At 40.9% G+C, this 16,388-nt stretch overlaps 1 protein-coding gene across 7 annotated transcripts in view; it reads left to right on the forward strand.

The window, feature by feature from the left end:
- Positions 1 to 14,299, forward strand: part of CHN1 (chimerin 1) — a 183,287-nt gene extending 168,988 nt beyond the window's left edge. For all 7 annotated transcript variants that reach the window (XM_060177688.1, XM_060177690.1, XM_016188858.2 and 4 more), the window contains 2 exons: positions 11,025 to 11,130; positions 13,489 to 14,299. In XM_060177688.1, coding sequence (XP_060033671.1) covers positions 11,025 to 11,130; positions 13,489 to 13,660 — 278 coding nt within the window. In that variant the 3' untranslated portion in view covers positions 13,661 to 14,299. The remainder of the gene's footprint in view (positions 1 to 11,024; positions 11,131 to 13,488) is intronic.
- Positions 14,300 to 16,388: the final 2,089 nt, after the last annotated feature.

The following is a 16,388-nucleotide window of genomic DNA, read 5'->3' on the forward strand; positions in this document are numbered from 1 at the left end:
TTTATCAGAAGGAGAGGGAGGGAGAGAGAGAGAGAGAAGGAGAATGAAAGAAAGAAAGAAAGAAAGAAAGAAAGAAAGAAAGAAAGAAAGAAAAGAAAAGAAAAGAAAAGAAAAGAAAAGAAAGAAGCAGCAAGCCCAACATGCACGGACACATCCTAACCAAACTTGAGTTCCTGGTAATAGTGAATATGGAAATCATCCTCTGGTCAACCAATCTAGAAACTCTATTCTCAGGAGATTTTAGTAAAACTGCCTGACTCAGAGAGCCACATTGAGTGAGTCAGATAAACTCAGAGTAGGGGAGGAAAAATCCACCCACCAGGCATCTTTGTCCTAAGCAATTTAAATTTCCAAAAGAGAAGCCTGAGAAATGAGAACTTGCTGAGTTGTTCCGGCAACTCTGCCACCACCTGACCCCTTGTCCTCAGCTAAGTCTGTTCTTGTAATTTGGGTTTTCCTATAAAGAATGACCAATGCATATTTCAGAAGAGCTTGGTCTGTGTTCAAAGTGCTTGTTTCCTGCCCCTACAGTTGTCCACATTTTAAAATCCTTGGAGAACTCTCTCAGATGCCATCTCTTCCTCTGTCACCTCTGTTTCTTGGCCATGGGCCATTTCTCCCTCTTGTTGGGTGGTTATATTCACTGTGTAAACTGATTTTGGACAGTCATTTGCTTGCTTGTGTTTATTTTCTCGCAGAGCCTTTGATCCCTTGCTTTCAGAATAGATGGTTGATAAGTATTTGTTCCGTGAGTCAAGATAATGTTGTGTTGAGAATCATGGGAAGGGGCTGGGTGGTGGCGCACCTGATTGAGCTCCCATGTTGTAATGTGTGAGGACTCAAGTTCGAGCACCTGGTCCTCACCTGCAGAGGGAAAGCTTTTCAAGTGGTAAAGCAGGGCTGTAGGTGTCTCTCTGTCTCTCTCCCTCTCTGTCACCCCCTTCCCTCTTGTTTTCTGTCTCTATCTAATCAATAAATAAATACAATAGTTTTTTAAAGAATCATGGGATGTTAAGAGGTGTTTTTTTTTGATACTCTGAGAGGTTATATAGCTGTACATTTTCTACAGTATGTTCTTTGAAAAATACCCAGTCACTGTAAAAGTACAGCTTTTCCCTAGCCAGTTAGCTGGTGAACAGCTGTATCCATGATAAAACTATCCTTGCACACAACACATTCATTCAGAATTTGAAAGACAACTCACGCTGAAATCTTAATTTCTCCCACCAAACCTCTCCCATCTATAATCTTTGCCATCTCTAATTGCATGAAGACTTCATCCTCACAGTTAAAGCCCAAAATCTGGGGCGGGGGGGGGGGTGAATGGTGCCACCCCCAGCTGAATACAAACACCATGCACAAGGACCAGGGTTCAAGCCCCAACTCCCCACCTGCAGGGGGGGAGCCTTCGCGAATGGTGAAGTAGGTCTGCAGGTGTCTCTCTGTCTCTCTCCCTCTATCTCTCCCTCTGCCCTCTCAATGTCCTAACACATAAAAAGAAAAGGAGACAGGGGAGAATGGCCACCAACGGTCGTGGAATCTGTGTAGGCACTGAGCCCCAGTGATAACCTTGGTGGCAAAAACAAAAAAACCAAAACACCCTCACTTTTTGTTCTCCTTCTTGTATCCCCTTCAACTCTGTGATCTTTGCTTGCAAAATATTCCCAGAATCCAGCTATAATTCCCCTTCACTGCCACCACCTAATCTAAACGACTGACTTTTTCTAATGATGATGAGAAGGTTCTTTATGCTGTTACTCTTGCCCTTTCATGGTCTGTTTCCCACACGGCAACTTGTGGAGAAATACTGTTAAAAATGTAAATCTTTGTTCAGTATTTCTGCTTTCCTCAGGAAATGTTAAGTCCTTAGAATACCCTAAGTACCTGACAAGACAGACACTTCCTCCTACTCCCCTCTTCTCACTCTCCTGCAGCTTGGCTGTTTCTCTGTTTTATTTTACTGGAACCGTTGCTTCCCAGGTCTCTACTTGACTGATTGCACAACTCCCTCAAAGCCTCTACTCAAAACCTTCTTTTTCACTGAGGTCAGTCTTGACCACCCCAACATTCCCACTATGTCCTACACTGATGTTTTTGTGTTTCTCCCCATAGCACTTGCCTCTGTCTTTGCACAGATGATATCACATCCTTCAGTCACTTGCCAGTAGGAAATAAGCTCTCTGTGAGCTGGGAACTGTGTTTGCTTGCTTGCCTACCAATACAATGATTTATTTTTCTCTCAAGTTTTTCCTTACAAACATTAATTGTGGAATTAAAAGGCAAGTAAGATGTCTTTCAATTTCCAGAATAGTGGTATTTCAAAGTAATTATTCCTGTGATAAAAAGTATAGGTAAGGGAGTCGGGCAGTAGTGCAGTGGGTTAAGTGCACGTGGCACAAAGTGCAAGGACTGGCATAAGGATCCCAGTTCGAGCCCCCAGCTCCCCACCTGCAGGGGAGTCGCTTCACAGGTGGTGAAGCAGGTCTGCAGGTGTCTGTCTTTCCCTCCCCCTCTCTGTCTTCCTCTCCTCTCTCCATTTCCCTCTGTCCTATCCAACAACGAACGGCATCAACAACAATAATAATAACCACAACAAGGGCAACAAAAGGGAAAAAAAAAGAATAGAAAGATCAACAACAACAATAATAACTACAACAATAAAACAACAAAGGCAACAAAAGAGAAAATAAGAAGAAAAAAAAGGATAGGTAAGTAAAAACCAGCTAATGATTTTCTATAGTAAATAGGATTTTTTTTATCTTCTAGAAATTTAATGACTGGATTTTAGTGTCTTATGTTGGTATTACTGTAGAGAAGTAGAAATCGCTAAAGGATTTGCAGTATAAGATTATGCATTATTGGGAGTCGGGTGATAGTGCAGCAGGTTAAACGCATGTGGCACCAAGCAGAAGGACCGGCATAAAGATCCCAGTTCGAGCCCCTGGATCCCCACCTGTAGAGGAGTCCCTTCACAAGTGGTGAAGCAGGTCTGCAAATGTCTATCTTTCTCTCCCCCTCTCTGTCTACCCCTCCTCTCTCCATTTCTCTCTGTTCTATCTAAAAACTACGACATCAATAAGAACCACAATAACTACAACAACAATAAAAAACAAAGGCAACAAAACGGAAAATAAATAAATAATTTTTTTAAAAAAGATTATGCAGGACTTCCAGAGGTAGGGCTATGGAGCAGCAGCAGTTGTGTTTCTCTCCTCTCCTCTCTGGCGTCAACTAGGGATACCAAAGGAGAGCACCTGGGACCATAACAAGACAGGACTACAACGACTTCAGGAACCCGCCAAATCACCGGTGAGTGCAAATACGAGTGGTACGTGGACAGAGAGGAGCCTAGGGAGAGATTAAGTGGCTGGTAACATTCTGGCAGTTTACCAGTTGAGACACCACCTCCAGTCTCTTTCACCAACAAGGGGATGGCTCCCCTAAGACTCACCAGATGCAACTGTGAGTCTCCATTGCTACTGCCCTCAGAATCTGGAGCAGCCACCGGCAGACCCTCTGCTGACACCGGGGGAGAGAGAACTAACCAGGAAACTCAGGAGAAGCCTAGCAGTGGGGCTGTGAGAATCTCTTTGCATAACCACTGGATTATCTCTGCCCCACCCTGCTTTATCTCTTGGTCAGGAGTGAGGGATTAAGCTAAGAAGTCTACTTATAGTTTAAAAGCCCTCAGGCCCCCATAGCTTATAGAGAAGAAAAAGAACAAAAGAGGCTTTTAAGCCACTGAGCTCCAACTCAGGGATTAAAATACTGTTGAAACAACTGTCAGTTTCCACAACTGTGAGCTCTTTCATTACCTTACTTAGACACAAGTCAATCCAGGCAAGAGTGATCAGTAATTTGAAAAGTACTGAGAAACGGACCTCATAACATACTACATAAAATGGTTAATGCAACAAGAAGTAATATTGGAGAAATGAACCAGGACAAGAGTCCAGCTAACAGCACCTCAAAGGGTGAAGCACAAAATAATGATGTCAACATCCAAACACTAGTTAAGGAAATAATCACAGGAGTGAGTAAAGAGTTTGAAAGAATTGTCATCAGAAATACAAAAACAACCAATGAGACCCTGGAAGAAAACACTAATTACCTCAAGGTTATTAGAGAGCTGAAAGCTGAAATAGCTGAACTAAGAACACAACTAGCTGAACAAGCTAAAACAGTATCAGAACAGGGTAACAAAATACATGAACTCCAGAAAACAGTAGAGGGCAGAAGAATAGAATAAATGAGGCTGAAGACAGAATTAGCAAGATCGAGGACAAATTAGAGACAACTAGAAAAGAAGGAAGAGATCTAAAAAAAAGGGAGATTAAGAGATTCTGAAAACAACAGAGACCTACGGGATGACTTCAAAAGATATAATATGCATTATTGGCTTACCAGAGGAAGAAAGAGAGGGAGGGGAAGAAAGCATTCTTCAGGACATAATAGCTAAGAACTTCTCTAGTCTAGACAACATCAAAGACATAAAGATTCAAGAAGCACAGAGGGTCCCAAACAGAATTAACCCAGACTTAAAGACACCAAGACACATCATGTTTAGAATGGAAAGGAGTAAGGATAAAGAAAGGATCCTGAAGGCTGCAAGAGAAAAACAATGAGTCACCTACTGAGGAAAACCCATAAGATTAGCAGCAGAATTCTCTACACAAACACTACAGTACCGAAGAGAATTGCAAGATAATACCTATTGAGTGCTCAATGAGAAAGGCTTTCAATCAAGACTACTGTATCCTTCTAGATTGTCATTCAGACTAGATCGAGGCATAAAAATCTTCTCAGACAAGCAACAGTTGAAATAATCAACTATCACCAAGCCTGGCCTGAAAGAAGTTCTGAAAGGTCTCCTATAAACAGTCAGACCACCATAAATAGGCCATATATCAGAACACTCTAAAAGTCTACAAGAATGGCGTTAAAATATCTTCAATCTATGATATCAATAAAGGTCAATGGCCTGAATTCACCTATTAAAAGGCACAGAGAAGGAAGATGGATCAGAAAACATAACCCAACAATATGCTGTCTACAGGAAACCCATCTAACTCAACAAGACAAACACAGACTCAAAGTGAAAGGATGGAAAACTATCATACAAGCCAATGTCCCACAAAAAAGGGCAGGAACAACTATTCTCATATCTGACACAATAGACTTTAAAATAATTAAAATTGTAAAAGATGGGGATGGACACTACTTAATGTTCAGCAGACCAGTCAATCAAGAGGACTTAACAATTATTAACATCTATGTATCCAATGAGAAGCCAACTAAATATATCAAACATCTACTGAAAGAGCTACAGCAATCTATTAGCAGCAGCACAGTCATAGTAGGGGAGTTCAACACCCCACTCTCTCAACTCCACAGATCTTCCAGGCAGAAAATCATTAAAGACATGAGGGAGCTAAATGAGGAGATAGATAAAGTAGAACTATTGGACATTTTCAGAGTCATTCATCCCAGGAAACTGGAATACACATTTTACTCAAGTCCACATGGATCATCCTTAAGGATAGACCATATGTTAGGCCACAAAGACAACACCAGCAAATTCAAGAGCACTGAAATCATCCCAAGCATATTCTCAGACCACAGTGGAATTAAACTAACACTTAACTATCAACAAAAGATTAGTAATAGTCCCAAAATTTGGAAGCTCAACAGTACACTACTTAACAACTACTGGGTCAAAGAGGAAATAAAGGAAGAAATCAAAATGTTTTGAGAGTTCAATGAAAATGAAGACACAATCTATCAAAATATTTGGGACACAGCTAAGGCAGTACGGAGAGGGAAGTTCACAGCCATACAAGCACACATTAGGAAATAAGAAAAAGCACAAATAAACAGCCTGATTGCACATCTTAAAAACCTAGAGGAAGAAGAACAAAGGAACCCTAAAGCAACCAGAAGGACAGGAATATCAAAAGTTAGGGCAGACATAAATAACATTGAAAATAAGAAAACCATACAAAAGATCAATCAAAGTAAATGTTGGTTCTTTAAAAGACTGAACATAATTGACAAACCTTTAGCCATACACACAAAACAAAAAAAGGAGAAGACCCAAATAAATCGGATCATAAATGAAAGAGGAGATAATCACAACAGACACCGCAGAAATTCAGCATATCATGAGAGACTTCTATGAACAAATATATGCCACCAAGCTAGAGAACCTGGAAGACATGGACGATTTCCTAGATACCTACGGACTTCCAAAATTAAGTAAAGAGGAACTAGATAACATGGACAGACCCATCAGAGCTAATGAAATTAAAACAGTCATCAAAAACCTTCCCAAGAATAAAAGTTCTGGACCAGAAGGTTTTACAAATGAATTCTACAAAACCTTCAAGGAAGAGTTAGTACCAGAAGAATGAAGACACTGGAATACTTCCTTCTAGCTTCTATGAATCCAACATCACTTTGATACCAAAAGCAGACAGGGACACAACCAAAAAACAAAACTACAGACCAATATCTCTGATGAACATAGATGATAAAATATTGAACAAAATTCTAGCCAACAGGATACAGCAATATATTAAAAAGATTGTTCATCATGACCAAGTGGGGTTTATCCCAGGGATGCTAGGTTGGTTTAATATATGTAAATCAATCAATGTGATCCACCACATCAATAAATGCAAGACCAAAAAAACGCATGGTCATATCAGTAGATGCAGAGAAAGCCTTTGACAAAATACAACATCCCTTTATGATCAAAACACTACAAAAAATGGGAACAGATGGAAAATTCCTAAAGACAGTGGAGTCTATATATAGCAAACCTACAGCCAACATCATACTCAATGGTGAAAAACTGGAAGCATTTCCCCTCAGATCAGGTACTAGACAGGGTTGCCCACTATCACCATTACTATTCAACATAGTGTTGGAAGTTCTTGCCATAGCAAGAAATTAAAGGCATACAGATTGGAAGAGAAGAAGTCAAACTCTCCCTATTTGCAGATGACATGATAGTATACATAGAAAAACCTAAGGAATCCAACAAGAAGCTTTTGGATATCATCAGGCAATACAGTAAGGTGCCAGGCTACAAAATTAACATTCAAAAGTCAGTGGCATTCCTCTGTGTAAACACTAAGTTAGAAGAAGTTGAAATTCAGACCTCAATTCCTTTTACTATACCAACAAAAACAATAAAATATCTAGGAGTAAACCTAATCAAAGAAGTGAAAGACTTGTATACTGAAAATTATGAGTCACTACTCAAGGAAATTGAAAAAGACACAAAGAAGTGGAAAGATATTCCATGTTCATGGGTTGGAAGAATTAACATCATCAAAATGAATATACTACCTAGAACCATATTCAGATTTAATGCTATCCCCATCGAGATCCTAACCACATTTTTTTGGAGAATAGAACAAATGCTACAAATGTTTCTCTGGAACCAGAAAAGACCTAGAATTGCCAAAAACAATCTTGAGAAGAAAGAACAGAACTGGAGGTATCACATTCCCAGACCTCAAAATTGTATTATAGAGCCATTGTCATCCAAACTGCTTGGTACTGGAACATGAATAGACACACTGACCAGTGGAATAGAATTGAGAGCCCACAAGTAAGCCCCCACACCTATGAACATCTAATCTTTGACAGAGGTGCCCAGACTATTAAATGGGGAAAGCAGAGTCTCTTCAACAAATTTTGTTGGAAACAATGGGTTGAAACATGCAGAAGAATGAAACTGAACCACTCTATTTCACCAAATACAAACGTAAATTCCAAGTGGATCAAGGACATGGATGTTAAACCAGAAACTATCAGATACTTAGAGGAAAATCTTGGCAGAACTCTTTTCCACATAAATTTTAAAGACATCTTTAATGAAACAAATCCAATTACAAAGAAGCTAAGGCAAGCATAAACCTATGGGACTACATCAAATTAAAAAGCTTCTGCACAGCAAAAGAAACCACTACCCAAACCAAGAGACCCCATCACAGAATGGGAGAAGATCTTTACATGCCATACATCAGACAAGAGGCTAATAACCAGAATATATGAAGCACTTGCCAAACTCAACCACAAGAACACAAATAACTCCACCCGAAAATGGGGAGAGGACATGGACAGAATATTCACCATAGAAGGGATCCAAAAGGCTGAGAAACACATGAAAAAATGCTCCAAGTCTTTGATTGTCAGAGAAATGCAAATAAAGACAACAATGAGATACCACTTCACTCCTGTGAGAATGTCATACATCAGAAAAGGTAGTAGCAGTAAATGCTGGAGAGGTTGTGGGGTCAAAGAAACCCTCCTGCACTGCTGGTGGGAATATCAATTGGTCCAGTCTCTGTGGAGAACAGTCTAGAGAACTCTGAGAAGGCTAGAAATGGACCTACCCTATGATCCTGCAATTCCTCTCCTGGGAATATATCCTAAGGAACCCAGAAAGATCTGTGTACACATATGTTCTTGGCAGCACAATTTGTAATAGCCAAAACCTGGAAGCAACCCAGGTGTCCAACAGCAGATGAGTGGCTGAGCAAATTGTGTGTGTGTGTGTGTGTGTGTGTGTGTGTGTATACACACACACACACAATGGAATACTACTCAGCTATAAAAAATGGTGACTTCACCATTTTTAGCCGATCTTGGATGGAGCTTGTAAAATTCATGTTAAGTGAAATAAGTCAGAAACAGAAAGATGAATAAGGGATGTTCTCACTCTCAGGCAGACGTTGAAAACCAAGATCACAAGAAAGAACACATGTAGCACCTGCACTGAAATTGGCGTGTTGTACCAGAGTAAAAGACTCTGGGGTTGGGGGCGGCGGGGGGAATATAGGTCCAGAAAGGATGACAGAGGACCTAGTGGGGGATATATTGTTATATGGAAAACTGAGAAATGTTATGCATGTACCAACTATTGTACTTACTGTCAGATATAAAACATTAATTCCCCAATAAAGAAAATTTTTAAAAGATTATGCAAAAACAACAAAGGCAACAAAAGTGAATGAATAAATAAATACTGAAAAAAAATTAAAGATTACGCATTATTTATCTTAGCAAAAAAATATCGCATTCATTTTTAGTTGCAAAGAGGAGTTGAGGGGAAAGGTAGAACTAGAGAGAAGAGACACGTGCAACACTGCTTCACCATTCAGGAAGCTTCCCCCTTGCAAGTAGATAGATAATGGGGGGGACAGAACTGTGTACCTGTGCCCTCAAGTGGGTATGCCATCTCCCAGCCCCTCAAATAACATTCTTTAAAAAATAGAAAAAGGGGAGTCAGGCTGTAGTGTAGTGGGTTAAGCGCAGGTGGCGCAAAGCGCAGGGACCGGCATAAGGATCCCGGTTCGAGCCCCGGCTCCCCACCTGCAGGGGAGTCGCTTCACAGGCGGTGAAGCAGGTCTGCAGGTGTCTATCTTTCTCTCCTCCTCTCTGTCTTCCCCTCCTCTCTCCGTTTCTCTCTGTCCTATCCAACAACGACAATAACAACAATAATAATAACTACAACAATAAAACAACAAGGGCAACAAAAGGGAATAAATAAATAAAAATAAATATTAAAAAAAAGAAAAAAACAGAAAAAGAAAGTCTAGAATTCTGAGGAAACTTCGATCATTTTTCAAGCTCTGAAACTTATCCAGTCTCCTCTGCCAAGCTCGGAATATTCCATCCTCTTCTTCCATCGGCTCTTACTGGACTTCAGTACATTGTCATTGAGTCGCTTTGCTTCATGAGCAGCACGGGTAGGATTCTTGCCCATGTGTTTTTAATTATGGGCAGATGTGGCCTTCCAGGCATTTTGAGGCTACTGTTGATGAAGGGTCAACATTTTGGGTTCCTACTAGAATTGCCCTGAAATTCCACACTAAAGCTACCTTATCTTCACATTCGGGTAAAATCAGGGATATGCTGGCATGTTTTTTGTGACAACACAGAATTCCATAAATTTTTCTCATTTCTGATTATGGAGATAGTCAGAAATTTGATCTATGAACTAAAAAAAAACACGTGATTTTCTTTTCCAAGTTTTTTTGACCAACACAACAGAAGTAAAATACCCAAAGGAAGGTGACTCCCTTCAAAGTTCATACCTTTGGAAGAGTTGCGTATTTTTCAGAGATCCCATGCTCACTGAAAACATTAGAAATTGCATTTTATTCCTCTGAATAGCCGAAGCTGAAGAGTTTTGTGCTTTCAGGATAGATTTTATTTTCTACATAATACAAAATAATTTTAAACTATATCTACTGAATAAAGGAAATAAATGTCAGATGATAAATGTCTTGGTCTAAAATGAAGGCATAAATATCTGTTACCAAGACTCTGGCTGGGGTTACGGTGAGTAGTATGGTAGTATAGGTTCTATATCATTGCTGATAGGGAATATTCAAATATTTTGAACAGTGCAACATCCCTTATATATGTTTTTAATGTTCTACAATTACCTTATTTGAAAGCATAGGTTTCTATCACATATATGTCTGAATTTTCGTAAGTTACAGGCTATCTATCCAATATCCAATTACCAGAGTTGCCAGAGTCCAAGACACTCGAATGAAAGAACTGGGTGGTTGCCCCCGAAACTCCATATAAAGTGTTATGACATGGGGGCTGAGCAGTGGCACACTGGGTTACGTGCACACAGTACCAATCGCAAGGACCCATGCGAGGATCTGGGTTCGAGCCCCCCGGCTCCCCACCTGCAGGCCAGACTCTTCACAAGCAGCCAACCAGGTCTGCGGGTGTCTGTCTTTCTCCCTCTCTGGCTCCCTTCCCCTGCTCTCTCATTTTCTCTCTACCCTATCCAATAACAAAAAAATAAATAAATAAAACGTAAAAGTGTTATGATGTTAAGGTGAAACTATGGGGATTATAGCACTTGAACCTTAAAAAACATTTTCCAAGTCCATGAGAAAGTATTTCTAGCCGTTTCGGAAGCTCACCATAAGAATAGAATTAGCTGCGTGTTAAAGTTTCTCTTCTTGGTATTCAACTTGCTCCTTTAGAAATCATGGATCCCGACGAGCAACTAGAAACACTTCATGAAGCCTTGAAACTGCTGCCACCTGCTCACTGCGAAACCCTCCGGTACCTCATGGCTCATCTAAAGAGGCAAGTCACAGGCTTTGAAGCTTATGCTTGTGTTGCATCCAGATTTTAAGAATAGAATGAAACGAAGGTGAATGAAAGGGCAACTGATCTCTTGAATAAATAAATGCACAACTGCATAGCCCTCTGGTACGAAACTGCCCATTTGTGAAGTTGAGTAGGGAAGCTAAAAATACTCTGTACATTTCCAGATGCACACCTGATTCTGACAGAAGTGTATTCGCAGTCCCAAGTATAGGTTTGCAAGTATGCCAGCAGTGCCGGTAGTCTGCCAAGGACATGCATTAATTTTCGTAGAAAGGGAAAAGGTTGTGGCTCTAGAGATGCTGTCGTTAGCGTAATAAAGCAAGAACAAAGCAACTTGCAGGAAGGCCTACTTTTCTTGCTTATTGCTCCAAAATAGGCTCTTCATGGTGACTACTACAAACAATGGAGGCGACCGGGGCAGATAGCATAATGGTTATGCAAACAGACTCCCATGCATGAGGCTCTGGGGTCCCAGATTCAATCGCAGCCAGCACCATCATAATCCAGAGCTGAGCAGTGCTCTGTTAAAAACAGAGTCCCCATAATAGTTATGCAAAGAGATTCTCATGCCTGAGCTGAGGCTACAAAGTCCCAGGTTCAATCCCTTGAACAACCAAAAACCAGAGCTGGTCAGTGCTCTGGTTAAAAAAAAAGAGTCCTGCCACACTAAGGAAAGAGAGAGGCAGGCTGGGAGTATGGATTGACCTGCCAAGGCCCATGTTCAGCGGGGAAGCAGTTAAAGAAGCCAGACCTTCCACCTTCTGCAGCCCACAATGACCTTGGATCCATACTCCCTGAGGGTTAAAGAATAGGAAAGCTGTCAGGGCAGGGGATGAGACATGGAGTTCTGGTGGTGGGAATTGTGCGAAGTTGAATCCTCTTATCCTATGGTTTTGTCAGTGTTTCCTTTTTATAAATGAAAACAAACAAAAAACCAAAGAATAGAAGGGATGGGGGAAGGTTTCAGGTGGTGTGATAGTACAAGGACTTTGATGTTGCTTACAGGGAGTTGTATACATAAGACACATACACATGTGAAACTGTACCACTAAAATCTTATAGTGCTACAAACTAATGTGAAATCAATAAAATAGAAACTTATGGTCCAGGAGTTGATTTAGTTTCATTCCTCTGCTTGCTCACCCTCAGTTTTTTTACCAGTTGACACTAAGGTGTTTGTTTTTGTTGTTTGTTTGTTCATTTGTTTTTTTAGTTGTTAAGTCCAAGTTTTAGTAATTTTGGGGCTTCAAAATTGTAATACCAATCAGAAACAAAAAGACAATAAAACGTGACTTCTATTTGTATCCTTTGAAGTATGAGTAATCTAGAAATAGATGTTCAACTCATGCTGCTTTTGAAGAGTGAAAATATTCCTGTTAAAACTTTTGCTTAAGTGGGGGTCGGGCGGTAGCACCGCGGGTTAAACGTACATGGCTCAAAGCACAAGGACCGGCATCAGAGTCCCGGTTCAAGCCCCGCTCCCCACCTGCAGGGGGGTTGCTTCACGGGTGGTGAAGCAGGTCTGCAGGTGTCTGTCTTTCTGTCTCCCCTCCTCTCTTGGTTTGTCTCTGTCCTATTCCCACAACAACAGCAATGGCAACAATAATGACAACAAGGATAACAAGGGCAACAAAATGGGAAAAATAGCCTCCAGGAGCAGTGGATTTGTAGTGCAGGCACCTAAAGCCAACAGTAACCCTGGAGGCAAAATAAAACAAAAACAAAAAACTTTTGCTTGAGATGTTTGCAGCTTCCTTTGTAAATTTGTTTGCTTCATATTCAGATATAATTAAGTATTCCACACTGAAACAAAGGATAAACTCTCAAATTATAGTCTGCACCCTTTCTGTAACAATGAGAGGAGTATGTGAAAGCAGTTATACTCCTTGGCAAGGTTGCTTACCCTGCGCCATTTTCTATTAATACCACCAGAACACTCTCCCCTTAGGCATTCAGCAAACTAGTCAGCCCAAAAAGCAATCTGTGGCAAACAAGATAGATAAAATGGAGGGAGGCTTTATGGAATATGCATGATGATTTCTCTGCTGTCAGCTGAGATACCCCTGCTGCAGGCAGCTGTGACAAGAAAGCCGACTAATAGAAGTGAATCCACCATAGTCCATCACAGACACTTTGAGGCTTGAGCTTAACAATACCAGGAGTTTTAAATGAGTAACACAGTTTAACTAAAGTCAGTGTTTTGAAGTTAAGTGCAGAGATATAACTTGGAGGAAGAGCTCGTACAGGCAGGCCTTGGTTTTGTTGGCATAGTCACGCACAGTATAGAACACCGGGGCTCACATGAAGTCCTGTCCGTCTGTTTCTGTTTTTCAGAGTGACTCTCCATGAAAAGGAGAATCTCATGAATGCAGAGAACCTTGGAATTGTGTTTGGCCCAACCCTCATGAGATCTCCGGAACTCGACGCCATGGCTGCGCTGAACGATATCAGATATCAGAGACTGGTGGTAGAGCTGCTTATCAAAAATGAAGACATTTTATTTTAAATGCTGAGTTTGAGGGGGAAAACATGTTTTACAGATGAAGGAATGTTTTATAGTAATTTAATGGGCTCTTCTAGCTGACTTATTTCTTGGTTAGAGGTTTGGGCATATAACCAGATGAAAATGCAGGCGCTTTCTGTTTTTGTTTGTTTTATTTTGTTTTGTTTTGTTTTTGTAGCACGGCTCAGCTGTCCTTGTACAACAGTGAACACACACTTTCCAGTTCTAGTTTCCTGGGTATTTATCATGTTAAGAGAAATTCGAGCTACTGCATGATTGCCCCCTTGTTTGGCACGAGAACCCCATGCAGAGACGACGACAAGCCTGCACCGCCGCTTCATCCTGGGTAGTCTGTGGTTGTGATTCAGCATGTTTGCAGAGTAAATCTGTTGTGACTTCTCTTTTGGGTTCAATGTCATTGGTTTCTGATGCTTATAAAACATGCAACACAATAGAGAAAACAGCACTGCTGACGACTATATTACCATAGATGTTAACATATGCCTATTTTTCTCAAATGCTTAATTTCTGTTTCTCTCAGTTCTCCTCTAACATAATACTTTTCCAGCAAAAGCGAATTGTGTTTTCTGCCTTGTTACCTTAGTAGATCATCCACACCAATAAAAAGTACAGCGCAGAGCATTTTCTGTTGGCTTTTAGTTGTAACTTTGTGTTTTTATCTGGCATGCCATTATTAATTTATTAAATCTGACTTTTTAGAAATCAAAAAATATTGCTAACGTACTTGTCCCCCCTTGATTGAACATACTTGTGAAAATGTTTGACTTAACTTAGCATCCTCTTTTTCTTTTTGTTTACTGTTGAACTTTTTGTATTGCGCTCCTAAAATAATTTTACACTGCTTAGAAGTAGAATGTCCATCGACTTGACGTTTTTTTTACATGGTGTTGGGGATGGAACACAAGTCCCTATTCATGCCCCTCCTTGACCCAGTTCTTGAATTATACTTGTTAAGAGGGGAAAAAGCCACTAGCATACTGTTCTGAGAGAGAAGTAGGAATACCTTAAAGCTAACTAAAAAAATGACCTCCAGAACGTTTGGTTTGTGAGAAAAACGTGTTAACATACACTTGAACTGATAAAAAAATGCTTCCTGAGGGAGTCGGGCTGTAGCGCAGCGGGTTAAGCACAGGTGGCACAAAGCACAAGGACCGGCATAAGGATCCTGGTTTGAACCCCGGCTCCCCACCTGCAGGGGAGTCGCTTCACAGGTGGTGAAGCAGGTCTGCAGGTGTCTATCTTTCTCTCCCCCTCTCTGTCTTCCTCTCCTCTCTCCATTTCTCTCTGTCCTATCCAACAGTGACAACAATAATGACTACAACAATATAACAACAAGAGCAACAAAAGGGAATAAATAAATAAAATAAATATTTAAAAAAAAAATGCTTCCTGAAATGCGTTCCAGACAACAGGAGAAGGTGGTCTGCCTGCTAGAGGCCAGTAAACCAAGGAAAGGTCTCATACTGTCACCAATCACCCCTGGGCTTTCTCTGTCAAATGAGCATCCTTCCGGAACTAAAGTTCTATCCTGCTTTTAAAAAAAAAAATGGAAGACATAATTTTGGCCACTTCAGTCCTTAGTACTTTTTTTTTTTTGATAGAGAGGCAGAGGAAGAGAAAGTGACAGACAGAGACACGGTACTGAAGCTTCCTTCGATGTGATGAGGGCCTTCACCCCGAGTCTCACAGTTCTAAATGCTTGCAAGAAATGTGGTTATTCATCACAGCGATTTTCTCAGTCACAGTCTCCTGTGAGAAATACCAAAATACAAAGGGGCTGGTCAGTGGCACACCTGATAGACTGTGTGTTAGAGTGTACAGGGACCTTGGTTCAAACCCCCGGCCTCCACCTGCATGGCAGGGGGAGCTTCCTGAGTGGTGAAGCCAGTCTGCAGGCATCTTTCTTTCTCTCTCCCTTTCTACCTCCTCCTTGATTTCTGTCTGTCTATCCAAATAAATAATAAATACAGAGATATTTAGATATATTTTAAAAGTAAAGTATTTTTTAAATATTTAAAATAATACAGTACAATGATTTCTTCACCTATTTATTTATTTATTTATTTATTTAGATGAAGGCAGAAAGAAAGACAAAGAGACCACCATAGTGAAGCTTCTTCCAGTGCAGTGGGGACCAGGCTCAAAGCTCCTGGCAAAGCAGCCGCACACTATCTCAGGGAGCTAGTTCACCAGCCCACAGTGATTTCTTTGACATGGGAACTTCCTTTAAAGTCTGAGTCACTGAGGGGGCTGGACAGTGGTGCGCCCAGTTGAGCACACACATTAACCATGTGCACAGAGCCAAGTTTGAGTCCCGACAGCTCCTCACCTGCACGGGGGGGGGGGGGGGGGACACTTCATAAGCGAGCAGTGAAATGGGTCTCTCGTGTGTTTATTATCCTTCTCCCTCTCTATCTCCTCCTTCCCTCTCAATTTCTCTTTGTCTTATCAAATGAAACAGAAAGAAGAAAGAGATAGAGGGAGGGAGGGAGGGAGGAAAAAAGAAAAAGGGGAGATGGCTCCCTGGAGTGGTAGATTCGTAATGCCAGCACGGAACCCTAGTGATAACCCCAGTGACAGTAAAATAAAAAAACTAAAGGGTAGGGGTAGAGAACATAATGGTGATGCAAACAGACTGTCATGCCTGAGGCTCCAAGATCCAGGTTCAATTCCCCACACCAGCATAAGCCAGAGCTGCTCATATTTCCAT

The sequence above is a fragment of the Erinaceus europaeus genome, chromosome 18 (genome assembly GCF_950295315.1).
Source record: "Erinaceus europaeus chromosome 18, mEriEur2.1, whole genome shotgun sequence".
In the NCBI taxonomy this organism is placed as follows: Eukaryota; Metazoa; Chordata; class Mammalia; order Eulipotyphla; family Erinaceidae; genus Erinaceus; species Erinaceus europaeus.